Raw genomic sequence first — 27,175 nt, forward strand, 5'->3', positions numbered from 1 at the left:
GAATGTTAGAAATTTCTTTATTATTTCCTATTCTTATTAAGCACCAGCTTAATAACGCAGAAAATTTCAAATCACCCTTCGACAACTTGTTCTTCCTCCCCAATACCCAAATTCTTGATAAAGAGCTCTTCAAGTGAAGACATGGTCTCTTCTCTCTTCTGTATAAAACTTTATCAAATAAAGGCAAAGAACTGTGTACATCTTGCTGTAAAACGCTGCCCATGGCTGTGGGAATGTCTGCCCAGGCTCCTTTTACTGTCCAGGTCCTGAAAGACTCTTGTTCATGAACTGTCTCTTCACAAAGCAAGTCCACCACTAACAAGAGGGGATAAAACAGTATGGATAGTAGCTGTCAAATCACCATGCAAGTTCAAGCTAAGGTCATAAATTAAATTGTTAATTTATGTAATAACAAAATGTCATCTTGGCCTGGCATCTCTTATGTTATAGACTTCTTGAAAACACACATAAAAAATTTTTTTTGACTCACCAATCAGTCAAAATTATGGTGACAAAAAAAATGTAATATGTTCAAGATATCTCACATAGAAAATCTGCCCTATGGGTTTACAATGCCCTAACATGAGAACATAGAACCCAAACTGTTTATCATACGCAGTTCATTATTCAGTATGGCTCACTGAACCCCTACTATGTACTAGGCACCCATTCAAAGTTAAGCAACACGGCAGTGCAGAAACTAATCTTGCAACGAAAGATCTTAGTTTATTTAATGGTAGCTACGTGGTAAAAGGTTATTTATCAACTAAATAGGTGAAAGAAGAGGGTCTTACCTTGCTAGGTTTATCATTCTGAGGGTCAAAAACTTTCTCACAAAGTCTCAGTCCAGTCTCTTGTCTCAGCTGCTGTAAGTAGGCCCTCATCATCTCTAAAATCAAGAGCCGGGAGTACAATAAGAAAAATCCTGTCTGAGAATGCATCCCCAAAGTGTGCTGGTTGCTGGTCTGGACAGTGACCTTGGCAATACATTTCTACACATTCAGACAAGATAAGAAATAGAAATGACAGTCCAAATGGTTTTATAACTATTTTGGTTCAAAAGATTCTCTACATGTTATACTTGTTGCCAAGAATCTTTGGTGAGAGTGACTGGTAAGACAGTATCTGTACTAATGATTCCACTCTCAACCTGTATACCAATCAAGATAAGGAAAGGAAGGGGTAAGAAGTCAAAGCAAGAAAATCTTGGGCCATAGAGAGGGAGGTGGAAACCCTGTTCTTACCATCTTCTTGTTTGTTTGCAGGTTTGGCATAAATTGCATTAAGTGGAAAACCAGGCTCTCCAGGAATGGGAAAATTAGTGATTCCCAGTGTATACATTTCTTTTTCACCTTGGCTTTTGGAATTGCACTTAAAAAAAAAAGAAAAAAGAAAAAGAAAAAATTGTAGACACATATTTTACAGAGGAAAAGGATAATAATGTCCAATTTGTAATTTTTTAGTTTAAGTAGGTGTGGCTGGGATTACTAGTGTTTTTGGGTGCCCGTGGGCCCCTTCGCAGAATACTATTTTAAATGACCAAAATATACAAGATTACGAAAGAAATCATATAGTCAAACACAATAATTACAATATTAAAAAGCCAAATTAATGACTTATGTGCACTTCTTTATTAATGTACTACATGACAAGATCCAGGCAGGGGACCTAATAACTAAAATTTGTAGTAATGAGTGAAAATAAAATTTCAAAACATCTTCAACTCTGAATGTAATAAGGAAATGCTGTGATTTCTACTGAAGAAAAAGTCACAGATATGGCGCAGGCTACTGTGGGTTGTTGCCTACGTTAATAATTACAGTAAGTGCCAAATTTCAGCTACAAGTTAGTGAAAAGAAAGACATCATCTTTTTCCCATTCAAGCTCATCAACCCTTGGATTATATATCCTTGGGCCCCAGGTTAACAACCTCTGAGCCAAGAGTTTAAAAGAAAGATTTCTGTCTTGGGAAGACACACACAATGGCTTAAAACACCACACCCTTATCTGCTCATTAGCAACTAAATTATAGGTTTAGAATCCACATTCAGATTTTCCTCTTAGGTCTGGGCTCTAAGTCAGAGAAAGTTATTATCTACTTGTCCTGAAAGTCTCAACAAGTCCAGACAGCTGAGTGAACATGTGTTACTGTGTTTTCCTCACAGACAATCATCCACGTTTAATTACCTTTTGGAGTTTCTTCAGACACTCAGAAATGTAAAGAGTTATGTATATCAAGGTTCTATCAGCTTCATTCTGCAGGGGTGGGGTGGGGGGTAGAAACACATAAGTTACAAACAGTCCTGATGAAAACATAATAATCACATGCAATAAAAACTCAAGCTTTGTCTTTTGAGCGTCAAATGAAAACTGCAAGTAGAGTTCCTATGGCATCAAAAGTTGCCATTCTCCAACTGCAGTCTTCTCGAGCCACCTGTCTGTCCGCTCCTGGGGAGGGAGTCGCCTGTTACCATCCTGAGCTGTGTGGCTGTTCCTGTTCACCTCAGCTGCCCTCATCTCTACATCCTCCTTGCCTCTCAGTCCCTGGGAAGCTGTGCCAACAGCACCTCCCTCTGTGTAGAAGGAGAGGTACTAGAACTGCCTGGAAAATGTGAAGTGCACCATATGGTCAGCTAATTTTTAAAGTTCTTTCAGTTCAGGATCTCTGCCAAGAACAAAAGCTTTCATGACTTTAATGGAGGAAACAGCTATTTCATGTCTGCCTCGTTCTTCTTCTTTTTTTAATGTTTATTCATTTTTGAGAGAGAGACAGAGAGAGACAGAGAGAAAGAGAGAGAAAGAGAGACAGAGCATGAGCAGGGGAGGGGCAGAGAGAGAGGGAGACACAGAATCTGAAGCAGCTCCAGGCTGTCACCACTGAGCCTGACACGAGACTCGAACTCTGGAACCATGAGATCATGACCTGGACGCTTAACCAACTGAGCCACCCAGGCGCCCCTTCATGTGTGCCTTGTTCTTAAAGAGCTCCATGAGCCCACCTCTTGATCTAACCAAAAGGAAAATGTGAAGACTGGATGTTGAGATGTGGTACATACTTCAGGTCAAACTGGCACAGATCTACAGTCTTAAAAACAAACTACACATGTCCGTATTTTTAAGAGCATATGACACTCAGGAGAATGAGATGTGGCAGAAATACATTTATTTACACCTGTTACAAACATAACACTTAGACCAGGCATTAAATACAGAAAACACTGTATCATAGGACTACAATTTGTAGAATAAAAGCCTACAAACCAAAAGATTTTCACACCCTGATTCCGAAAGGTCAAGGTTTGGTAAGGAGAGGTTCCATATTCAAGAATATTATCAAGAAAAGTTGTTGACATTCCTATAACTTGCTCATAGGAGGAATTCAGAAAAGTTTTTTTTAATTTATTCCATCTCCCCCTTTCCTCTTCTGCCACCCTCCTTCTACCTTCCTCTTGACCTCATTCCTCCCAAGAACTAAGGGCAGAAAGGAGAAAAGGGTAGTCGAGGGAAGGGCCAGAAGCATTGAAGTTTCTTTATTTCTCCATTTCAGGTCCAAGACACAGAAGTACATAAAAATATCATATCATGTAGGATTTTTAGTTTTGGACTGGCACATAGTAGGAGATTTACTAATGCTGATAATAAATAAAAATGTGTAGATCGTGGGTTGGCAGACCTCCTTTGAAAAGGACCAGATATTAAATATTTTAGGTTTTGTGGACCAAACTTTGTCACAACTATTCAACCCAGCTGCTGTGGTGCGAAAGCCGCCATAGACAATGTATTAAAAATGTATGTGGCTGTGTTCCAATAAAACTTTATTTGTAAAAAGAGGCAGCGGGCCAGATTTGGCCCTTAGGCTGTAGTTTGCTGACCCATGGTATAGACTTTAAACTAATGTTGATACAGGGTCTAATATTAGGCACTTCTCTAGGTTTTTAAAGTCATACAATCTCATTCAATTTTATTTATTCTTCAGAATCCTAACAGCCAGGTGGATTATTATCCTCATCAGGAAACTAAATTAAATATTAAAAGCTCTGTACTTTACCTTAATCTCATAGTTTTTGAAGAAAACATTGGCCTTGAAATAATAGATGGCTTCATCCACAATATCTGTATCTTTTGCTAAGCAGGACATAAGGGGAGGAAGGCAGAGAACATTAGCCAAATGCAAAAATAACACTTTAAAAAAAGCTATACAGAAAAAAAGCCCAGCTCAATGGTCAAGTCTTGGAGTTGAGGGGCGCCTGGGTGGCTCCATCGGTTAAGCGTCTGACATTGGCTCAGATTATGATTTCATGGTTCATGGGTTCAAACCCGTATCGAGCTCTGCACTGACTGCAGAACCTGCTTGGGATTCTCTGTCTCCTCTCTCTCTGCCCCTCCCCCACTTGCTCCCTCTTTTCAAAACAAACAAACTTAAAAATGGAGTTGAATAAAATAAAATGAGGTTACTGAGACATAAGGTCTTTAGAAACAATTTCTAGAAAAATAAGTACGTACATGGTTTATTCTTTTTTTAAAAAAAAAAACCCCTCCTATTTTTTGGGGTACCTGGGTGGCTAAGTCGGTTAAGCGTCCGACTTCGGCTCAGGTCACAATCTCATGGTTCGTGGGTTCGAGACCCGTGTCGGGCTCTGTGCTGACAGCTATCTCAGAACCTGGAGCCTGTTTCGGATTCTGTGTCTCCCTCTCTCTGACCCTCCCCTGTTCACGCTGTCTCTCTCTCTTAGAAATAAATAAAACATTAAAAAATCTTGCTATTTTTAAAGTTTATTATATACAGAGAGAGGGAGGAGCAGAGAGAGAGAGAAGCTCAAGCAGCCTCTGCACTGTCAGCACAAAGCCTGATGTGGGGTTTGATCTCAAGAGCTAGACGCTCAACCAACTGAGCCACCCAGGCGCCCCCCCCCTCAGCTGTCAGCACAGAGCCCGACACAGGGCTCGAACCCACGAACCGCGAGATCATGACCTAAGCGAAAGTCGGGACACTTAACCGACTAAGCCACCCAGGCGCCCCCCCCCTCAGCTGTCAGCACAGAGCCCGACACAGGGCTCGAACCCACGAACCGCGAGATCATGACCTAAGCGAAAGTCGGGACACTTAACCGACTAAGCCACCCAGGCGCCCCCCCCCCCCATGATTTATTCTTATAGCTTTATTGTTTTCATAAAAAATACACTCATTAGAAACAAATTAATCAACACAAAAACATATTTTACTGTCACCCTAAATCTCACTACCTAGAAATAACTATTAACATTTGTTGAACACCATTCCAGACATTTCTCAATGCATTTATAAAAACAGACTGAGACACAGACTAACTTTGATAAAATACTATTTAAAACTAAAAAGTAGTCAATGTAATTTGATTTGAATTTACATATACTGCAGTTTCAGGGGGGAAAAGTCTCAATTGTCATTTAGAAACACACTGGGCTCAGGTATACATCTTTCTGTGAAAACTATGACTTAAAAAATATACTTGTACAAGCTGTTTTAGGTGGTTAGAGACTGAGAAAAGCCAGGAATACTGTTGCGACAAAGACAGATCTCCTTTTACAATTTCTTTGGCAGTCTTGTTTTCCTTTTCTTATTTTAAAAAGGTCAAAATCCCAGGGTCTTGATATCCGGCAGCTGGTTGCAGAAATGCACAGACTGTTTTTTTTTTTTTCCAGAGATAGTTATTTATATTTCTTGTCTGTGACTGCTATCACTCTCACACAGTAGAAATGCAAGGCGATGCTGAAGGTTGAGCACTCTGTGATTCAGCTGACTTTAACACTGCTTGTTCCCTTGCTAAAGAATTTCAACAGAATTCTAACTCTAGACTCTGTTCTCCCAATCTATTTTCTCATCTGCAGAAAAGGAAACTTCCTCAGAAGATGTGGTATTGTTTACAAAACCAGCTAGTTCTCCTAAATTTATNTTAGAAGAGTGTCTCCCACAAAAAAAAAAAAAGTGTTCAAAAGGTATCTGTCCAATGTAAAAAAAATTATTTTTGGTTCTGAGAGAAAGAGAGAGAGCAAGTGGCAGGGAGAGGCAGAGGGAGAGAAAGAGAGAATCTTAAATAGACTCTACCCTCAGTGAGGAGCCTGACATGGGGCTCAATCCCATGACCTGGGATCATGACCTGAGCTGAAATGAAGAGTCGGTCGCACGACGGACTGAGCCACCCAGGTGCCCCATAAATAAATCAAATGGATTAATGCTACCTATTATTTAGCTCAGAGCACAGGCTTGTACTCCTTCCTTATTCCTGTTCAGGTCTAATCCTGTCTCCTGAGGAAAAGCTAACAGGTCATTTCCTATCTACAGAAACCACGAGAAGATCTGGTTTCCTGGGGCCCCCTTCTCCCTTAAGGGCCCATGAAATATCGCAAAGGTGGTAATTAGACATACTCTAACCCTGGCACCTTCTAATCTGCTACAGTGGTGTTTTGTAACCATCTGAAAAGGCTTCTTCTCAAGGAATCTGGGCCAACATTGACTCTTATTCTTTCTTTGCACTGTAATTCTTTTCTTTTATACGATTTTTCTTCTTTTTCTTCATCTCAGAATCAAGTAAAACCTATTGCAACTCACCAAATTTTTTGAGTTTACTGAGCTTTCCACTGGTATTGAAAACAAAATTAAGAAGAGGTCAAGTCAAATAGTCTAGCAGAGGAATAGAGACAGGGTCAGTACAAGATTGACAATGAAAACTATGGTGGAAGAGACCTAAAATGGAAATCAGTAAGATGCTTTCTGGGTACAGGGAAACCATGTCTAATACAATACAAATCACACTGTTGGCAGAACATCTCAGAATGTGTCAGAAGAGCCTAAAAAGAATGGGGCTTTCTAAACAGTAAGACATGGTTCAAAAAAAGAGAAAGTGAGTACCGAGAAAGAAAACAAAGATCTAAAATTCAGAAAAGCAAGAGAAAGGATGTGCAATGTTATACAGGACATATAAGATTTAAGATTGAAGTACAGCTGAAAATGAAGGTACTGAAAATGAATAAAGGAAGTAGAATTAGATGGGGGAAGGGGTTAAAAAGTTTTGTTTTGTTCTCCCCCGGCCTGAAGACAGAGAAAGGATGGGGCGTCGTTATTCTACAGAGATAGCAGCATTAGATCACTTTGTAAGAACTGATAGTGGGATGACCGAACAGTGTCCAGAAGCACATTTCCTCTTCCCTCTCAACCAAATATCCTGGAGAACTCAGCAGCAATAATACACTTTCTTATTAGATGCAACATTTACTCTTCATCTTGGAAGGCCTGGAAAGCAATATCCACCAAGCGGAGAGAAAATACAAGAGCAATATGAGACCAAGGACTGAGTTAAGACTTTGCCTGACTTGATAATGTCTGAAGATCGCTAGATGTTTCCTACTAAAATCTGAAAATAATGGAAAGAAGTTTTGACTTACTCTCTCTAGGGGCAGGTCCTTTGAACTGGCTTCTGATAGGCAACAGTGCCATGTTTCCAATGAGTTTGGTGTCAGGATCCATGAGAGAAGAGTGGTAAGCCTGTTGTGGCAAGCCAGGTAAGAATAGGCAAACAGAAAGAGTAAATGTCAGTGGGGCAGATAAGTAACATTTCTCGAGAGGGAAAAACAGTAACCCACCCAAGACTAACTAGGGAAGGGGGAAAGGGGATGGCAGCAGCCATGTTCTGGAGCTGGCTCTTTACTGGCTCATGAAAACGAGATGTAAAATTCTGAGGAGTTTTTAAAATTTAGAAGCAAGCTGGTTGTTAAACACAGCCATTACTAAAAATTATATAAATTTGCAATTAAATAAATTATATTAAAGACAAATGTAATAAGTACTGAGAATTCATTACTTCCTGTTTTTAAAAATTATTTCACTATTGGCTATGATCCTAAGGTTATCTATAACTTTTCTATCTTTGTGGTAGAAATACTATGTAATGATGTGCTACTGTGCATCTTCCAAGTTCATGTTCAGTGACATCACATTTGTAACTGGTGGGAGTATTTTTGCTACAGAGATAGGCAAACACTATATAAATCAGGGGTACAACCCCCCTTCCCCAAGCTATTGTTAAACCAGAACCCAAGCATTGGCTTTTCAGTTCTGCCACTTCCTGGCTATGTGTTTGACCAAGACATCACTTTTCTTCTCTTAGCCTATTTCCAAATGTATAAAATGAAGAGTTATCTATTGCCTTCAGTAGATGTGTGTTAAAGGAGCAAGGGAAACCATATTTATGAAAGCAATTTGTGTGATGATTCCTAGTTCTGCCTTTTACAAAGGAACACAAGAAGGGCCCCATTCATATATTCATTCATTCACCAAATGATAACCAAACACCTTCTATGTGCAAAGCATGGTGATACAATGGTAGGTAAGACCAGAATGATCTCTGTCCTTGAAGAACTTTCAACCTAATGTTGGCAGATATCAAATAAGTAATCCCAGGAAAGTTGAGGAATGAGCACAGGACTTTAAAGTCCTAGCTTAAAATCTGGCTTTACCATCAGTACACAACCTTGGGTAAGTTACTTACCTTCTCTGAACCTCAATTTCCTCCTCTGCAAAATGGGAACAATAACGTAGCTACTTCACAGGGTTATTGTTGAGGATTAAATGGGATAATTTACATGCAGTGTGTAGCTTAGGGTCTGCCTGGCACACATGAGGAATCAAATGGTAGCTATGGGATTCATTAAATATGTAACTAAGGCCTGCACTTTTTTGTCACAGGTATGCTTCATCTAAAGCAGGCTCCCCCCTCACCTTCACCAGCTGTCTTGTTAATTTCCATCATCGCACTTGTCACTATCTAAAACGACCTTCTTTATATTTACATGTTTGTTTCCCCATTAGACTGTAACCTCGAGCGTAGGGGACTGTTGGACTTATTCACAGCTATTAACAGTACTTCGCAAGCAGCAGGGGCTCAGTAAATTTTTTGTGTGAGTAATCACGTTATTGAACCTCCTTTTCCTGATCCGCAAAATGGAGACCACGATGACGATAAATTTGCCCCACAAGACTGGCTGGCGGCAAGGAAGGACAAACAGACTACTATCAATTTTACTTCTACTCTGATGCCCACGAAAATAGAAACATTTGGTAACCAGGAGCCGACCCTGCGTCTGCGCTGGCGGCCCTACACCCAGCAGCTAAGTGTGGCCACCACAGCCGGGCGACAGAGGAGGAGTCCGGGAAGTGGGGTATGACAGTGACAAGCAGCGGGAGGGACCCGCCCCCGGGGGTTGAAGAGGAAGTGGGCCTGCGGGGGGTAGAAAATGAGAAGCCGGACCCTAGCCTTCAGTATTAAAAAATAAAAAGCACAGTCCTTGGCTTCTCGGCTCTAGTGAAGCCTTGGGGATCCTGCCGGGGTCCGGGGATACGGGAAGAACGAGAGAAGGGGTCGGCTCTGGAGCGAAAGGGGCGAGAGGGGCCGAGGCAGCCTCCTCTGCACGCCCGGGGTCTCTGGCCCACTCTGCCGCGGCCCCGTCCCCCCCGGCCGACCCAATCCTACAACGACAGGCCCCCTCCCCTCGCCTCTCCCCTGCTCAGGGCCCGCTTCCTCTCTGCCCTCCTCGGCCCGCTTCTCTCAGCTCACGCACGATTCCTCGCCGCTCTCCCCAGTTCTCGCCATCTCCCCACACCGCGACTTCGCCCCCTTACCGGCATCTTGGAGGCTCCCGGTTTGAAGCTAGACCAGGAGGCTGGAGTTACAGCGCTACGCTTCCGGTCCGGCGTCCCGGGCGGGGTAGGCGGAAGTGAGCCGGAAGGGGAGGGTGAGGGGAGGACGCGGCACTTCCGGTCTTGCTGTCTCTCTGCTCTGGCGGCTGAGGCTGCTCAGGGAGGAAAGGGACAGCAGAGGGCGCCCGAACACTAGGCAGGGCCTGTGAGTGCCGCTCATTGCGTGAAGTTTGAGCGAAATGGAGCGGGTTCCTGGGTTACAGAATCCTAAGGGTCACTCATCTCAAAACTTTGTTTTTCCTCAAAGATTATCTTTTCGGTGAAGCATTCCCTGGATCACAGTATTTTAATTTTTAAAAAATGTTTAGTTTTGAGAGAGAGAGCACAAGCGGGGGAGGGACGGGGATGGGGGGCGGAGGATCGGAATTGGCTCTGCGCTGACAGCAGCGAGCCCCATGGTGGGACTCGAACTCAGGAACTCCACGAGATCATGACCTGAGAGATCATGACGTGAGCTGAAGTCAGATGTTCAACTGACTGAGCACAAGAGTCACACTATTTTAAATTCAACCCCAATCCACTCCCCTGTGTTATCTTTATTTCTCTTTTACCCACAGATATGATTCTTTTATTATTTAGCTTACTTTTGGTATTTATTTCCCCACTCATGTGAACGTCAAAAAAGCTGGGATTTTTTCCATTTTGTACACTATTGTGTATCCCCTGCGCCTGTAATAGTGATGTACACGGAAAGCATCAATAAATATTTGATGAGTGTATGAATGAAAACAACTGGTTCTAATAATGGGGAAAGGAGAGCAGAGAGGGATTTATGCATTACCCAACTCCACTTTTTTGTGTGTGTAAAAACTGCAAAAATGGACTCTGGGCTTGAATCCTAGCTCTAATATTTACTAGTGGTGTCATTTTGGGTAAGTTAATTAACTTCTCTATGTCTGTTTCCTCACCCGAACTGGAGATAATCTACTTACCTCACTGTTTTGTGAAGATGAAATGAATTACATGTAAAGTATGTAAAACTTAAATGCCTGGAACATACGAAAAGCTCAGGAGTTTTTTACCTGTTACTAGGAACCACCTCATGTGTTAGTTTGCAAACTGGCCCTTGTATATAGAAGGCAAGAAGACTGAAGAGGAAGGCCAATCCTGATATACAGGTCGTGGTTCTAATCAAGTGAGGGAACTTACTTATAAGAGTTATCTTTGACAAGGCAAGAGTAGATGTCCCGTTACCTGCCACAGTAAGTCTATATAGAGGCCATAATTGGGTTCAGTCATATCCAGATGGGCTCAACATCATATTCTCTCAAGACTATGTCCTTACAACAGTGAGGGGTGGGAGGGATGAGGAACCTCGTTTAAGGGTCAACCAGTGGTCACATCCTCTTGATGATCTTCTCCAACATCACCTTAAGTGCCAAGTTCATTGCTGCCTCAGGCCATTTCTCCTGCCAGTCCCTCAGACTGGAATACTCTGGCCCATGTTCCCACAAATGATTTCTTATTCAGGTTTCTAGCCAAATAGCACCATTTAGGAGCTTTCATTGACAATGAGCCCAAGTAGCCCCTTAGTTACTCTCCAGTTCATTACTGTTTTCATTTCTTCCCATTCCTTATCAAGGTTTCCTTGTTTATGGTCTCAAGGGACTGCATGTTAACGCCATGAGACTAGGGCCTTGTCTGGTCTGAGTGCTCCCATTTGTCCTCAGTGCCTGGCACCTACCAGTAAATTTTTCCACAGAATCATGGGAGGCTCTCCATCAAGATAATGAAATCCTTGAGGACTGACTGGAATGGACATACTCATCTTTGAAACCCATGTCTAGAGGAGAAGGAAATTCAATTTGGTCCTTTACTTCTTGTCCAGAGGCACATACCAGATTCCAGAAGCTAAACCAGGGAAAAACAGTTCAAGGAGCAACGAGGGCAAATGAAGTTAGTTGCCTTTCCTGTCTTCCATGGCAATAAAATTTCTAATTTGCAACATTGGGAGATGAGCGTGTTTTCACCCTTTCATACTCAGGGCTACAAGGAGTCTCTAAGCAGGACAGTACTGCTTATTCTTTACTGATTGACCCCCAACCTGCCCCACTCCCCGGCAATAGCTCAAACCAATGGACCATGATGCAAATACCTGACTTGTACCTGTAGCCCAAGCCCCCAGACACAAGTTACCACTGAAAGCTATGGCTTCTCCCAGTTTGCACGTCTTTAGTTAAAATGTGACACTACAGGTGTACTCCTGCTATCTATGTACAAGAATGATTAAAATTTAACTGGAGTTGCAGGTTAAAGGGCTTAATTTGTATTGATATAAGATCCGGGACCAAATGACCAATGAAGCCTGGGTCCGTTATAAGGCTTATATGAAAGTGAAAGAAACTACGTTTCTTTTTTACCTTAAAAAAAAAGTTAATCTATTTTGAGAGAGAGCACACACGTGCAAGAGAAAGCAGGGGAAGGGCAGAGAGACAGAACCCCAAGCAGGCTTTATGCTGTCAGCTCAGAGCCCAACATGGGTTCTACCTCACGATTGTGACATTGTGATCTGAGCCAAGATCAAGAGTAGGACGCTTAACCAATTGGGCCACCCAGGCAGCCCAAGACTATGTAAGATATTCTTTAGCACATGGCCTGGCAGAACTCAATGGGCATTAGGAGGACCTGGTCCACAGCAGATTCTAGAGAAGTATCTGTTGACTGACTGACTAGTCATTCTCCATGCTTTCACACCCAACCCCTCTGAACTTAAAAACACTGAAAATAAAAAATTCGACCAATGTGCACATTAGTTAAAAATAAAAAAATTATGTCTTTCGCATTTTTGTGTGCATGTTATTTCGGGAAAGTGTACATTTTTAAATGCTCAGAGACTAAGAACTGCATTTTTGGGGTACCTGGGTGGCTCAGTTGGTTAAGTGTCTGACTCTTGATTTCAGCTCAGGTCATGATCTCGCAGTTCGTGAGTTTGAGCCCTGCATCAGGCTCTGCACTGACAGTGCGGAGCCTGCTTGGGATTCTTTCTGTCTCCTCTCTCTCTGCTCCTACCCTGCTTGCTCTATCAAAATAAACAAACCTTTAAAAATAAATAAATAAATAAATAAAGTGAAAACTGCATTTTTAAAGAAATCACTATGTTTTGATGACTGGGCAAATTTACTCATTCAAAAATTTGCCCTGGTTGAGTACTTTTTTTTTTTTTTTATGAGAGAGAGAGAGAATGACAGAGGGCGCACATGTGAGTTGGGGAGGGGTAACAGGGAAGAGAGAGAGAGAAAATCTCAAGAAGGTTCCATGCTCAGCATGGAGCCTGATGCCTGACGTGGGGCTCAATCCCACGACCCTGGGATCTTGACTTTTTTTTTTTTGATCTTGAAATCAAAAGCTGGATGCTCAACTGCTTGAGGCACCCAGGTGCCCCTGACTGAGTATTCCAAATTCTGACTAGAAAACAAGAGTAACAAAAGGTTAGTGCTATTTTCTATTTCTTTTATTTATTTACATACATTTATATTTTAAGTTACTTTTCATTCTTTAATTACACAAATGATACATTTTCAATGTAGTAAAACTCAGAGATATAGATAAGCAAAGGTCTTAACTATATCCTTCTAGATTTTTTTTACCTTTGGACACACATGTATATTTTGTTACAATAATTCCTGCCTCTCAAAAAAAAAAAACCTTCAAAAGTAACAAAAATCCAACAGTAGAAATAAAAGCAGACTGGGTCCTAAGTGTACCCCAGGTGCTCATTCATACTATATACAAGTCTATGTGCATTCATTTAAATTCCAACATTTAAAATCTGAATTGATGTTGTTAAAATGATACTACAACATTCCACCTGAAACACCAGCCATTGAAGAACAGCTAGAGCTTGATCCGGGCATGCTGCTGCTAAAGAGCCAAGTATTACTTTCTTCACTGAAATAAGTAGCTTTCTAGTACTGCATCCTTCGAAGAGAACCATGTCTTGCTGGTTCAGCCACAGTGCTTCCCATATATGGTTACTATTTTAAAAACTCTTCATTCCTTCTGGTGTCCTTGAAAATATTCGTCAAACATAGAGGACGACTCCTCTTCATGTTCCTGACACAAAGAACAAAACAGAAAATATTCATTTCCCCTAAGTTAGATCTAGTATGTGCTCACCTATTTTTCAAGTATTACTCTACCAGGAGATAATGCCCAAATGCATTTTAGGTGTCTTTTACAGTGACAAAAGGCATGGGTGATAGAATTTTTCCAGCTAGGTGGTAAATTAAAGTGCTTGTATCTCATTGGAAGCATTTCTTACTTGAGTTCACACCTGCTGACTCTCAGCTACTTTGCTGAGATAGTGGCCTATGATAACTACCACCAGGCTTCCCAGTGACATGTGAGGGCAGCCCAAGTTCAACTGGATTTCATCTCCTCTTTGCACTTGCCCCCAAGCCCTGAGGACAAAGAAACTTAATAATACCATAGCCTCAATAACAGGAAACTGATACTGCTTGTTGAGCGCAGATGTGAATCTCGGAGAACTCCCAGGAAAGCCCAGGTTACCACTGCTGCTGAGACGAAATTTAAGGAGTTGCTGGGAGTATGCAAGAGGCCACTGAGTGCTGGTGCAAACTGATACCAAAAGTCAATAATCAAAATTACCTTTGGTTCTTTGAATTCTAAGTCTTCTCCATACTGAATGGCAAAATCAATATGTTGTAACACAATGTTCATGCTTTCTTCATCTGATTGATCATAGGGTAAAAATCGAACCATGCTGTAGTCATCAATCTACAAGTTGGGAATTTCAGAAAAGGTCATTCTGAAGCTATACAAGACTTAATTTTCAACTTACATTTTAGTTTATAAGCATTTGTGTTTCTGATTTAAAACATCTGCATGTGGAAGGAGGGAGGAGGAGGAACAGACACAGAACAAGAGCAAATCATTGATTTTTCTGGCCTCTGACCTCCCCGATACTCATGAACTTACTACTTAACTAGACACTATTTCATAGGTATTTATCTGAATTCAACAACCACCGGGAATTTCAAAAAGGCACAGACAGTTCTGAACTTCCCACAAAGCTTAGAACAGTAGACATGTCAGTTAACTTATCAGCTACTGCCAATAGAGGGGTGCCTGGGTGGCTCGGTTGGTTAAGTGTCTGACTCTTGATTTTGGCTCAGATCATGATCCCTGCATCTGGCTCTGCTCTCGGTGTGGAACCTGCTTAAGATTCTCTCTCCCTCTGTCCCTCCCTCATGCATGCACACACGTGTACTCTCTTAAATAATTAATTAATTTAAGCTACATACTGGCCAGCCCACAGCCTGTCCCTACCTTCCTCCCTTTTACGAGGAACAGGGTTGGACTCTGCTTCCTGTAATGGTGGCTACTGACTAGCTCTGGGTAAACAGCAGACCAGGTCATTTAAAAAAAACTTTGAGAAGCACCTGGGTGGCTCAGTTGGCTAAGCATCTGACTCCTAATTTCGGCTCAGGTCATGATCTCACAGTTTGTGAGTCTGAGCCCTGCATCGGGCTCTCCGCTGTCAGCACAGAGCCAGCTTCGAATCCTCTGTACCCGACTCCTTCTGCCCCTCCCCCACTGCTTTTCTCTCTCCTCTCTCTCTCAAAATAAATAAACTCAAAAAAAAGCTTACCAGTCCACATATGGCTTTAGTCAATTTTTTAAATTTTTTGCTTCTTAAGTCACTTGCAGAATCATCTAATAAAGAATACATGTCTGGATCTAGAAACCTTCAAAGGAGAGAAAAACAACTGACGAATAAAAGGAAGAATAAATCAGGAAACTAGTTTTGCAGACTGACAGAACTTTACATCTCCGCAATTAAGATCTGAGGATAATGGAAGAAGTAAGCTCACTTTTCAATTTCCTTTTTAGCTTTCTTACTCAGCAGATCCATTTTTGTCATGATGTTAACTTGTGGAATTTCTAGAGAGATCATGGCACTCAGGGCTGCCAAGATGCCAGAGATGAACTAAAGGAGGTAAAAGAAAAGGAAAGATGAATTAATTGTTGCCAACAAAATTTGGTGATCTCCACATAAAAGAGAGGCTTTTGCTCCTCACTGGAACCAAAACTGGCCTAAGTAAAAGAAATGCTAATCCTAAAGAAAAGACAGTCCACACTAATCAGATGGTTGACCCGGTAGATTTAATTTACAGTGATTGTGGGAGCCTTGGCTGGCTTGGTCAGCTAAGCACATAACTCTTGATATTAGGGTTATAAGTTCAAGTCCCACATGGGTGTAGGAATTACTTAAATATAAAATCTTAAAAAAAAAATGTACAGTGATCACAAACCTCAATTTAAAGTTAAGATGTTATCTTAACCCCTTTTTCATTGAATATTCCTTAAGAGCAATTGATGGGAAATACAGTTCATAAACTAGATAAAAGGCCCTCAGAGAATTAAAAATGGACCTATAAACAATGCATTTGCCTCATTTTTCTTGGTAAATAGTTACCCCAAATCTATATGATATCATATTTTGACTTAAAAATATATCTGGAATATAGTTTTGAAATATCCAGAATCACACAGTGGTTAAAGAAGACTGTCATCTGCTAAAAAGTCAACATGAGTGACCTAAACCTTGAGAGGTACCTGGGTGGCTCAGTTGGTCAGTGTCCCAACTTTAACTCAGGTCATGATCTCTTGGATTTGACTTTGAGCCCCATGTCAGGCTCTGTGCTGACAACTCAGAGCCTGGGGCCTGCTTCAGATTCTGTGTCTCCCCCTCTCTCTGCCCCTCCCATGCTCATGCTCTGTCTCTCAATAGTAAATAAAGGTTAAAAAAAACGTAAACCTTGAACGATTCCACCATGAACTGAGAGTCAACGAGAAAAACTCCACAGACTCGGAACTCCCATTGTTCCAGCTGCTGGACCAGTTGTTTCATCACAGGCAGGTGCGTATACAACTCAATCTGACCTACATGAAGAATAATAACAAGATTACTATAAACAGGAAATAAGTGAACTCATTACATTACGTGAAAAAAAAAATTTCCCTTGGGGCGCCTGTGGCTCAGTCGGTTGAGCGTCCAACTTCGGCTCAGGTCATGATCTCACGGTTCGTGGGTTCGGGGCTCGCGTCAGGCTCTGTGCTGACAGCTCAGAGCCTGGAGCCTGCTTTCGATTCTGTGTCTCCCTTTCTCTCTGCCCCTCCCCCACTCATGCTGTGTTATTCCCTGTCTCAAAAATATATAAACATTAAAAAAAAATTTTTTTTTTAAATTTCCCAAAAGATGGTTAAAGAAGGGAATCAAAAGCAAGCGCTAAGGTGTGTGTTGTTTAGGAATGTTCATCAAGCTGTATGCTTGGGATATATGCACTTTTCTGTGGGCTCAATTGAAGGCAAGGGAAAATAAAGTGAGGGCACAACTGATCACAGCTAAGTTAGATTCAAGTCTAAAATTCACAATTTTGGGGCACCTGGGTAGTTCAGTCAGTTGTCTGACTCTTGATTTTGGCTCAGGTCATGATCTAATGGTTTGTGAGATTGAGCCCCATGTCAGGAGCCTGCTTGGGATTCTCTGAGCCTCTCTCCTGCTTATGCTCTCTCTCAAAATAAACAAACAAATCAATCAATTAATTAATTAATTAAAAAAAATAGGTGGCTCAATCAGTTAAGTGCCTGACTTTGGCTCAGGTCGGTCATGATCTCACAGTTCATGGGTTCGAGCCCCACGTCGGGCTCTCTGTTGTCAGCAGAGCCCGCTTTGGATCTTCTGTCCCCACTGCTTGTCCCTCCCCAGCTTGTTCTCTCTCTCTCTTTCAAAATAAATAAATAAATATTAAAAGTAAAATAAAATTCACAATTTGGCTTAAGAAGTTGCATGTGATTATCTGTCCCCTACCAACCTCACCTCATGACATTTCCCTGATCCACACAGGCCTTTCAGTGGCCTGAACCCACCTTACTCTTTCCTGCCTCAAAGCTTTTGGCGTGCTGTGTCCCCCGCCTGGACCATGGCTTCCCTCACCTTCACCTCACAGCCCAGCTTATAGGCCACTTGATCAGAAGCCTCCTAATCTTGCTATGTGATGGTCTGTGCTACTCCTGTGGAGAACCCATCAAAAATGAATATTAAATAATAACATGAGTGATTTTGTTCATTCTATTTAGTACTTCCACTTGACTGAGGGCTCTGTGAGGGCAAAGACCATGGATTCCTGGCTCTGTATGGTTTCCAGAATACAAAGTAAACGCTCAGTAGACTCAATGAATGAGTTAGAGGCAATGAGTAAGAGCTTTGTACTTCACTGCGGAATGGTTTAGAGCTATGAAGGCTCAGTCCACTTTTTCTTACTGAGGATAGAACCAGCACAACTTCAAGGAAAAGGTCACGTTCAAATTGCAGACTTACCTGGACAGTCAAAAAGGATATAGTCATCCTCGACATGGCCAAGACAGTTCTCTAGCCAGTCAAAATTATTGGCAAAGTATTCCATGCAAAATACCAGTCCTCCATTGGGACCAAACCGCAGAGAGTCATCCTCCATGACATCATCCACCTCGATCAGTTCCCGAATGTCTGCACAAGACAGAAGGGCCCGGAACATAAAAACATCCATTCAAAAACTGTTATCCTCGCTAGTGAGAGTTAACAATTATATAACAACTCACATATGTGAAACTATTTCTCTACATGATTATTACCGTAGCAGTGTTCATGGCAACTAATTAAGTAAATTACTGTATAGCCAGATAGTGGAGTCCTATGTAGTCATAAAAAGGAGAAGCACTTTAAGTATGGATATGATAAAATCTCCCAGGTATACTTAAAAAATTTTTTAATGTTTATTTTATTTTTAGGAGAGACAGAGAGAGACATAGTGCAGGGAGGGGCAGAGAGAGAGAGAGAGAGAGACAGAGACAGAGACAGAGAGACAGAGACAGAATCCGCAGCAGGCTCTGGGCTCCCAGCTGTCAGCACAGAGACTAACATGGGGCTCCAACCTGCAGGCCATGAGATTATGACCTAAGCCGAAATCAGACCCTTTACCGACTGAGGCACCCAGAAGCCCCTCCTAGGTATACTTTTAAGTGAAAAGTGCAAGGAGCAGAACTCTGTAAAAATGCCATCATATGTGTTAACAACAACAACAAAAGACAAAGATTCATATATACAGAAAACACATATTTGATTTTATATGCACAGACTTTCTATGGAAAAACATCCTAGAAAATGGCAACACTGGATGCCTCCAGGCAGGGGAGCTGATTACTGAGACACAGAGCTGGGAGGAGACATTTTCCTGTGTACTTACTCTTTGTACCTTTTACATTTTGAACCATGTAAATATACACTACCTATTCTAAAACAACTAAAACCAAACCAAACCAAGAAAACCAATTACGTTTCTTAACATGATGACTACAGGGAAGCTACTTAACCTCTCTGCAACTCACTTTCCTTATTTATAAAACGGGGGACAAATCATATATCCTGGGGTAGAAGGATGAAGACTCCATGGAACAATGGAAATAAATCACCTATAGCAGGAGCTTAAAACTTCTGGTATATGCATAGTTCTCCTCTACTACTCATTTTGGAAATCTATTTCCAAATCTATTTTTAAATTTTATTAAAAAAAATTTTTAATGCTTTTATTTATTTTTGAGAGGGAGAGGGAGAGAGAACATGAGCCGGGGAGGAGCACAGAGAGACGGTGACCCAGAATCTGAAGCAGGCTCTAGGCCCTGAGCTGTCAGCACAGAGCCCGATGCAGGGCTCGAACCCACGAACCATGAGATCATGACCTCAGCTGAGGTCAGATGCTTAACTGACTGAGCCACCCCAGTGCCCCAAATTTATTATTTTTAAAAATTTTTTTAATGTTTGTTTATTTTTGAGAGAATGAGAGAGAGAGCAGGAGGGCCAGTGAGAGAGAGAGGGAGACACAGAATCTGAAGCAGGCTCCAGGCTCTGAGCTGTCAGCACAGAGCTGGATGTGGGGCTCGAACTAACAAACTGCGAGATCGTGACTTGAGTTGAAGTCGGGTGCTTACTGACTGAGCCACCCAGGTGCCTCGGAAATCTATTATTTATAACTTTCTACTGTAGGTTTTTTATGTTTGTGCTCAAATCTACAATCTCTGGGGGCACCTAGGTGGCTCAGTCGGTTAAGCGTCCGTTTTCGGACTAGGCCATACCCAAGTGTCAGGCTCTGTGCTGACAGCTCAGAGCCTGGAGTCTGTTTCTGATTCTGTGTCCCTCTCTTTCTGCCCCTCCCCTGCTCACATTCTGTGTGTGTGTGTGTGTCTCTCTCTCAAAAATAAATAAACATTAAAAAAAAAAAAGCCCTATAATCTCTGTTCACAGAGAAATGTCTCACTCATAACCATGTTTATATGGAAAATATCTTCCTGTGTACTTCCTCTCCCTATCCAGGATTTAAACATCTGACTCAAGTTGGGACAATAAAATAGATCTTCTAAAGGATGACTCAAGGGGTGCCTAGGTGGCTCAGTCAGTTAAGCAATCAATTTTGGCTGAGGTCATGATCTCACAGTTTGAGGACTGCCCTCTGTGCTGACAGCTCAGAGCCTGAAGACTGCTTCAGACTCTGTGTCTCTCCCCTCCCCTCTCTCCTGCCCGCCCACTCGTGCTCTGTCTCTCAAAAATTGGCGATAAAAAGAATTTTTTTAATTAAAAAAATTAAGTAAAAGGATGACTCAAGGACACAAGTCAGTCATTAGGACACCCGGACCACAAAGTGATGTGAACCTGAAGTTGGAGGCACTTTGCCGGGCCACGTGAAGTTGAGAAAGGTGGTCTGTAAGAGTGATAAAAAGGGCAGAGAAAGACAGAAAGCTGGCTTTAGTTTCTGTTAGTTTTTGTGTTTTGGGTTCTAGTCTCTCATAAAGCCTTGCTCTTGGTTTTGCAAGAGATTCCCTAATTTCTCCTAAATAATCCTTTTACATAAACTGGCTTGTGCGACGAAACAATCCCAAAGCAATGCAATGACTTTTTCTCAAGGAAGATGACTATTTCATGTCTCCTCTTCTTGATTCAACTTGCCTTCCCCCACCCCCACTCGCACCACTTCCAGCCACTCTGATGTCCCAATGGCACGCATGTCATTAATAGAAATCAGAAACCAACAAAGAAGAATTTACCATATTCCCAGCACTGTTACTTGGTGCCTTGAACCCTGCCTTCGCTCTGCTTACAAGGAAGAAGCACCCCACTCCAGGGACACCTGGTGGCTCAGTCAGTGCAGCGTGCAATTCTTGATCTGGGGGTTGTAAGTTTGAGCCCCATTTTTGGTGTAAAGATTACTTAAAAATAAAATCTTTAAGAGGAAAATAAAAGCATCCTACTTGTAGTGAAGGCAAAACCCTCCACTTGTTTGGGATTTCCCCTCCCCTTTCTCACTCATGAAGTTACTCCCACCATTTGGCATTTTCAGTTTCTCTTTCTCCACTGGGACGTTCTCTTCACCAATCAAGTCCGTTCCAGTGTTCCGGTTAGCATCTCCAAGGTTCAAAGGAAACCTCCCTTGACCCTCATATCCTCTCCAGTTCTCACTCCACTTCTCTGCTCCTTTCAGTGAAACTTCCTCGTCTCCTGTCAGCGCTGACACTGCATCACCTCCAGGCCACTCTTCAAACCGCTCCACTGAAACCGCCAGGCACAGTCACCACCACCTCCATGTCCCCACATCTAACACCCACTTCTGTTCTTATCTTACATGAATTCCCAGCCATCTCGGACACCACCAAGCACAAGCTCTTTCTTGAAACAGTCTTTTTCTTCTGGCTTCTGTGATGCCACATTTTTCTGGCTTTCCTACCTCACTGACTCCACCTCTTCCACCGGACTGTTGAAGATCAGATAACTTTAAGGCTTGGTCTTGGGTTCTCTTCTCTCACGTACTTCTTCCCACAGTCTCATCCAGGCCTGGAGCTTTAGGGACTGTCTATATGCTGCTGATTTGGCAATTTATATCTCCAGGCCAGACCTTGTTCCAGAGTCCCAGACTATTATATCCACTTGGTTCCTTGATACTGCCCCTTACATATGTCAGACATCTCAAGCTCAGTAAGTGCAAAGAGGTCTGCCCCAAACTAAAGAGACTTGTCTTCCTTCCTGGTAAATGGCACCACACGCTCTCTTCAGTAATTCAGGCCACTCAAGTCAGAGATCTAAGAGTCACCCTTGATGATTCCTCCCTTTCTTATACCCTTCTGGTTCACTCTCCCAAAGAATGCTAATTCTACCTGCAAAGTAGATACCGAATCCATCTGCACTATGCCCACACTAGTCCAAGCCACCTAGACATCTTCCAGAGCCATACTGCTAGCCTCTGCTTCTACTCCTGACCCTCAGAATCTGTTTTTCATCTGAGAGCTAGTATCCTTAAAAATAGATATTGGGGCACCTGAGTGGCTCAGTCGGTTAAGCATCCAACTCTTGATTTTGGCTCAGGTCATGACCTCACAGTTCATGAGTTTGAGCCCTTCTTTGGGCTTTCTACTGACTGTGTGGAGCCTGCTTGGGATTCTCTCTCTCTGCCCCCCTCCCCACTTGTGCTCTCTCTCTCTCTCAAAATTAATAAACTTACAATAAAAAAAAAAATGAGTGTGTTTCTTAAAAAAAAAAAAATATATATATATATATATATATCATATATAAATCCTCTCCCCTGCTTTAAAACCTCCAACAGCATTCCACCGTTGACACGTACTATAAATTGAATGTGTCCCCTCAATATTGAATACCTAATGCTCAAGGTGATACTATTAGGAGGTGGAGCCTTTGAGAGGCAATGGGTCATGAAGGTGGTGTCTCATGATTGGGTTTAGTGCTCTAATAAAAGAGGCCCCTTGTCCCTTTCCATCATGTGAGGACACAGTGGGGAGTCAGCAGCCTGCCACCTAGAAGAGGACTTTAACCAGAACCTGACTCTCCTGGCACCCTGATCTTGAACTTCCAGCCTCCAGAACCGTGAGAAATACATTTCCATTGTTTATAAGCTACCCTGCCTGTGGTGTTTTGTTAATGCAGCCCAAATGGACTAAGAACACGGGATAAAACCCAAACTTCTCACGTACTACTGGCACCTACCCACTTCTTTGTTTCACTCATTCAGTTCCAGCTCACTGACATATTTGCTTTTTCGGAAACACACCAAACCCCTTCCTGTCTCTAGGCAATTTACTGCCCTGACATTCCCTCATCTTGGAAGGCCTCTCCCCAGCCTGGTGAGCACACAACTATCGTCATCAGGCCTGGGCCCAAATCTCCCTTCCTGAGACTTCTCACCGACTACCCTTCCTAAGGCAACTTCCCCACTTATTCCCTCTCATCAGCCTATTTGCAACTTTATGACAATCCGCATGTTTATCATTTTGCTTATCTCCCCATTAAAAGATCCATGAAGGCAAGGATAACATCTACCATTCTCTGCTGGAACGCTGGTGTCTGGCATAAAGCACGTGTTCAACAGATCTCTGAATGAACAAAGGGAAAGAATTTTAAAAAACAAACAGTTAGGCTGCTCCCTTATACTAGGATCAGCATAAACCTGATTCACCACAACAGGACTAAGCATGAAAGGGACAGAAGGGAAGTGTGATGAGGGAGGAGTCTCCTCACTTAACTTAAACCAAAGACCAGGAAAGGATCCTGCCACCTATGTCCACATGAGTGCATGTCACCAAATGACATTTGGCCTCATGCTGTTCACCATAAAACAGGGAAGCGGACTGTAGTGATTACAATTTTCAGCTTTTGTGCCAAGCAGCCCGCTTCTCCACCGCTTATTTTTCCTGAAGGAGGGAGCAGGCCCTGCTCAGGACTCACCAGCCATCACGGAGTAGTTGAAGTGTTCTGCTGCAGGATCTAGGTTCACAACTTGGACGGATCGATTGAGGGCTTCACAGTGCTGGACCATGGTGGCGCAGTAGGTGCTCTGTAATGTCATAAGGCACGAGGGGTCAAAGCAACAGGCAGTGTGGTCCTCCCCCTGCATTCCCAGAAGGACGTCCCATATCCTTTGGTCAGTATCCATTAAGGAGAATAAAACTATGCCTTTATTGACCAAAAAGCTGACTGAAAACAGGAAAGGTACTGGGCTGGGAGTTGGGGACACCGGACTGGGCTGAAGATCCAGACCTGGCTAAGACTCATGGGTAACTTTAGGGAAATTGTTTCTCTACTTTGCCCCTTAGTTTGTTTTGTTTCTTCCTTCCTCCCTCCACCCCCTTTTAAGGTTTTTATGTTTATTTATTTATTTTTTCAGAGAGAGAAAGAAAGAGAGAGAGTGCGTGCACGCATAAAGAGGGGAGGGGCAGAGAGGTGGAGACAGAATCCCACGCAGGATCCACACCATCAGCACAGAGCCTAATGTGGGGCTTGAACTCATAACTTGAGCCAAGATCAAGAGTTGGATGCTTAACCTACTGAGCCACCCAGGTCCACCTTAAGATTTTATTTTTAAATAATCTCTACACCCGACACGGGGCTCTAACTTATAACCCCAAGATCAAGACTGCGGAATGAACCAGCCAGGTGCCCTGTCCCTCAGTTTTCTTAAAATTTTTTTTTTATGTTTTATTTATTTCTGAGAGAGAGAGAGAGAGAGACAGCATGAACAGGGGAGGGTCAGAGAGAGAGGGAGATACAGAATCTCAAACAGGTTCCAGGCTCTGAGCTAGCTGTCAGCACAGAGTCTGATGTGAGGCTCAAACCCATGAACCGTGAGATCATAATCTGAGCTGAAGTCGGACGCTTAACCAACTGAGCCACCCAGGCGCCCCTGCCCCTCAGTTTTTTATCTCTTAATTGGAATGGTCTCTAACAATCACTAAGGCTCCTTGTTGCTCTAACATGCAAAAAGTGGAATTTAAAAAGATTTCTAAGGATACCAAGCAGCACACACAATGTCTGTGTAACACAATATCTCTACCAGGATGATTACGGTCCAAAGATTTAAGTAGGGTGTTCAGGGATGATGTCGCTGAGGGGGAGAGGGGTGTTTGAGCCAAGGGATGTGAATGTGCTTGCCAAGCCAGGGGAAGAGCATTTCAAGACGACAGCACATTGAGGTCAGTAAATAGCCTAGAGGTGGGCTATCAGTTTGCAACTTTTGATTTAGAGAATTCTTATTCCTCATGTAATCCTTAATACACTATGTTAAAATCTCTAAGTTACTTTTCTGTCTTTCCTACTCTCTAGTTAAGGGCAGGGATGTATTGGGGCACCTCGGTGACTCAGTTGGTTGAGTGTCTGACTCTTGACTTCAGCTCAGGTGGTGATCCCAAGGTTGTGGGATTGAGCCCTGTGTCGGGCTCCAGAACCAGTGTGGATCCTCTTGCGATTTTTTTTTTCTCTTTCTCTCCCTCTCCCCCACTCGTGTGCTCGCTCTCTAAAATTAAACAAAAAGAAAAAAAGAAAAAGGAAAGGGCAAGGATGTGTCTTCTTCAGTTTTATAAGCCTAGGAACTAGCATGGTATCCGACACATAATTACTTCTAATTGACTGACTTGATATGTTTGGATATAAACTCTACAAGGGCAAGGGGGGTGATGGGCATGGAGGAGGGCATTTATGTGGATGAGCACTGGGTGTTATATGGAAACCAACTTGAAAATAAACTATTAGAAAAAAAAACTCTACAAGGGCAGAGATGAGTGTGTGTGTGTGTGTGTGTGTTATCCACTACACAATCCGCAGGGCCCAGAACAGTGCCTGGCACAAAGAATATGCTCGGTGAGTACTTCTGATAGTAGGCATCAAAAATTTGTAGAAAAGTACTTGTCTAACAGTCAGAAAATTAATCTGGAATACAGAAGATAACTTCTATTATCCTTTCTCCTCAGTGACTTTTCACATACTATTCTCTCTGCATAACAGGAGGCCCTCTCCATACATCTCACACACACACACACACTATATATATATATGTGTGTGTATATATATATATACGTATATATATGTGTGTGTATATACATATACGTATATATGTATGTGTGTGTATATACATACATATATACGTATATGCGTGCATATATATATGTATACACACACACATATATATATTTAATGTGTATTTATTTTTGAGAGAGAGAGACTGACAGAGGTGAGTAGGAGAGAGGCAGAAAGGGAGGGAGACACAGATTCTGAAGCAGGCTCCAGGCTCTGAGCTGTCAGTATGGAGCCTGACACGGGGCTTGAACCCAGGAACCATGAGATCATGACCTGAGCTGAAGTTGGGCTTTTAACCAACTGATCCACCGAGGTGCCCTGCATTGCACTATATTTTAAATGACAAGTCTTTCCAAACAGACTACAGGCTCTGGGTAGGCAAGGGCTATATTATAGTCACATGTAGATCGCCTGCACCCAGAATAGATCAAGCCTCAGAACAATGTCTTCAAGACTGAAACCAGACAATGCTTCCAGATTCCAGAGCTTTTCACACTCCTGTTATTTGACTGATATCTTCACCATTTCTGTAATATTTGAAAGCTCCTCATATCATCCCGCTAATACTTGCTTACAAGAAAAAAAATACCTTTATTGTAAACAGGAAACCAGATATATTTATCATAACATGAACGTAATCGTAAAATTAAGTGTACTTTAAAGGTCTTTTTATTCCAGCTAAATACAAAGGTCTCTCAAAAGCTCTAAGATCTGACCTCTGAAGAGACCTGGGGATTAAAGTGTTAGGTATACAAGTACCAAACTGACAATTTCACCTCAATTCAAACAAAGAGAATTGAAAAGGGAATAACTTTCTCAATAAACGATTCGATGTTCACTAATGTTAGGTCCATATACCTCCTAAAGGCGCCTCAAATACCATAAGTCCATGTCTCAAACGTCTAAGAAACAGTGATTAATGAGACCACACTTGAACCGTCTATGAGCGAGACGGGGGCGGATTCTGGAGTTACACAAAACTAGATTTAAATTCCAGCCACCGCTTACTAGCCGTGTGATCCTGGGCACAGAACTGAACCTTTCTGTGTCTGTTTCTATAAAATTCCTGTCTGTAAAATGAGAATAATAGGACTTCTCTCACAGTGTTTAAACGCAGTATCTGGGGCATTAGTATATTATAAACATTAACAAGCATCGTTACTCTCCACTTTCAAAACCACAACAAAAAGAGCACTGAAGCAGACTGCAGAGCCGAGCTGCCCAGAGTCTCCAGTACACGCACGCGCCGGTCCCGTCGTCAGGACCAAAACCTCCCTGCCTCCCACGAGCCCAGACTTTTCTCTTCTTCTCCCGCCAAATGCTCACCTTCCCGCTGCCTGCTGGGCCCATGACCAGCTGCGCATACCGAGGCATACCGGCGCTCCGGGTCCCGGGTGCAGCCGGCGGATCAACACCGGGTTCGACCACCCCGCTCCCTTCAGCCTTCGCGCGGCGCTCACTGAGTTCCGGGAACACGTCCTGCGAACCAATCGCAATCCAAAATCCTTCTGCGGCTTCTGCTCGGTTGC

At 42.5% G+C, this 27,175-nt stretch overlaps 2 protein-coding genes across 2 annotated transcripts; both read right to left on the reverse strand.

Moving 5' to 3' along the window:
* Window positions 1-9,751, reverse strand: ARPC3 (actin related protein 2/3 complex subunit 3). The gene is made up of 7 exons (XM_077748011.1): window positions 9,656-9,751; window positions 7,423-7,522; window positions 4,049-4,125; window positions 2,188-2,256; window positions 1,245-1,371; window positions 795-889; window positions 1-315 (listed from the first exon to the last, which is right to left on the reverse strand). Exons 1-7 carry the CDS (start codon window positions 9,659-9,661, stop codon window positions 253-255), a joined length of 537 nt encoding a protein of 178 aa, XP_077604137.1. The 5' UTR covers window positions 9,662-9,751; the 3' UTR covers window positions 1-252.
* A 3,415-nt stretch (window positions 9,752-13,166) lies between these two features.
* On the reverse strand, window positions 13,167-27,162 carry GPN3 (GPN-loop GTPase 3). Its single transcript, XM_077748067.1, has 8 exons — window positions 26,973-27,162; window positions 23,523-23,631; window positions 18,078-18,245; window positions 16,515-16,639; window positions 15,568-15,683; window positions 15,345-15,441; window positions 14,342-14,470; window positions 13,167-13,786 (listed from the first exon to the last, which is right to left on the reverse strand). Exons 1-8 carry the CDS (start codon window positions 27,018-27,020, stop codon window positions 13,724-13,726), a joined length of 855 nt encoding a protein of 284 aa, XP_077604193.1. The 5' UTR covers window positions 27,021-27,162; the 3' UTR covers window positions 13,167-13,723.
* Window positions 27,163-27,175: the final 13 nt, after the last annotated feature.

The sequence above is a fragment of the Crocuta crocuta genome, unplaced genomic scaffold, assembly GCF_008692635.1.
Source record: "Crocuta crocuta isolate KB4526 unplaced genomic scaffold, BGI_CrCroc_1.0 scaffold29, whole genome shotgun sequence".
Classification (NCBI taxonomy): domain Eukaryota; kingdom Metazoa; phylum Chordata; class Mammalia; order Carnivora; family Hyaenidae; genus Crocuta; species Crocuta crocuta.

What these genes read in the sequence shown, in the direction of transcription:
- ARPC3 (XM_077748011.1), bottom strand. An exon ending in GTCTGAAGAAACTCCAAAAG is followed by an intron (nt 1,372 to 2,187) that starts GTAATTAAACGT and finishes TTTTTTTTTAAG; the next exon opens with TGCAATTCCAAAAGCCAAGG. An exon ending in TGCAAACAAACAAGAAGATG is followed by an intron (nt 890 to 1,244) that starts GTAAGAACAGGG and finishes TCTTGATTTTAG; the next exon opens with AGATGATGAGGGCCTACTTA.
- GPN3 (XM_077748067.1), bottom strand. Translation starts at nt 27,020, where the DNA reads ATGCCTCGGTATGCGCAGCTGGTCATGGGCCCAGCAGGCAGCGGGAAG. An exon ending in CAACTACTCCGTGATGGCTG is followed by an intron (nt 18,246 to 23,522) that starts GTGAGTCCTGAG and finishes TGTCTTGTGCAG; the next exon opens with ACATTCGGGAACTGATCGAG. An exon ending in CTAAAGCCATATGTGGACTG is followed by an intron (nt 14,471 to 15,344) that starts GTAAGCTTTTTT and finishes CCCAACTTGTAG; the next exon opens with ATTGATGACTACAGCATGGT.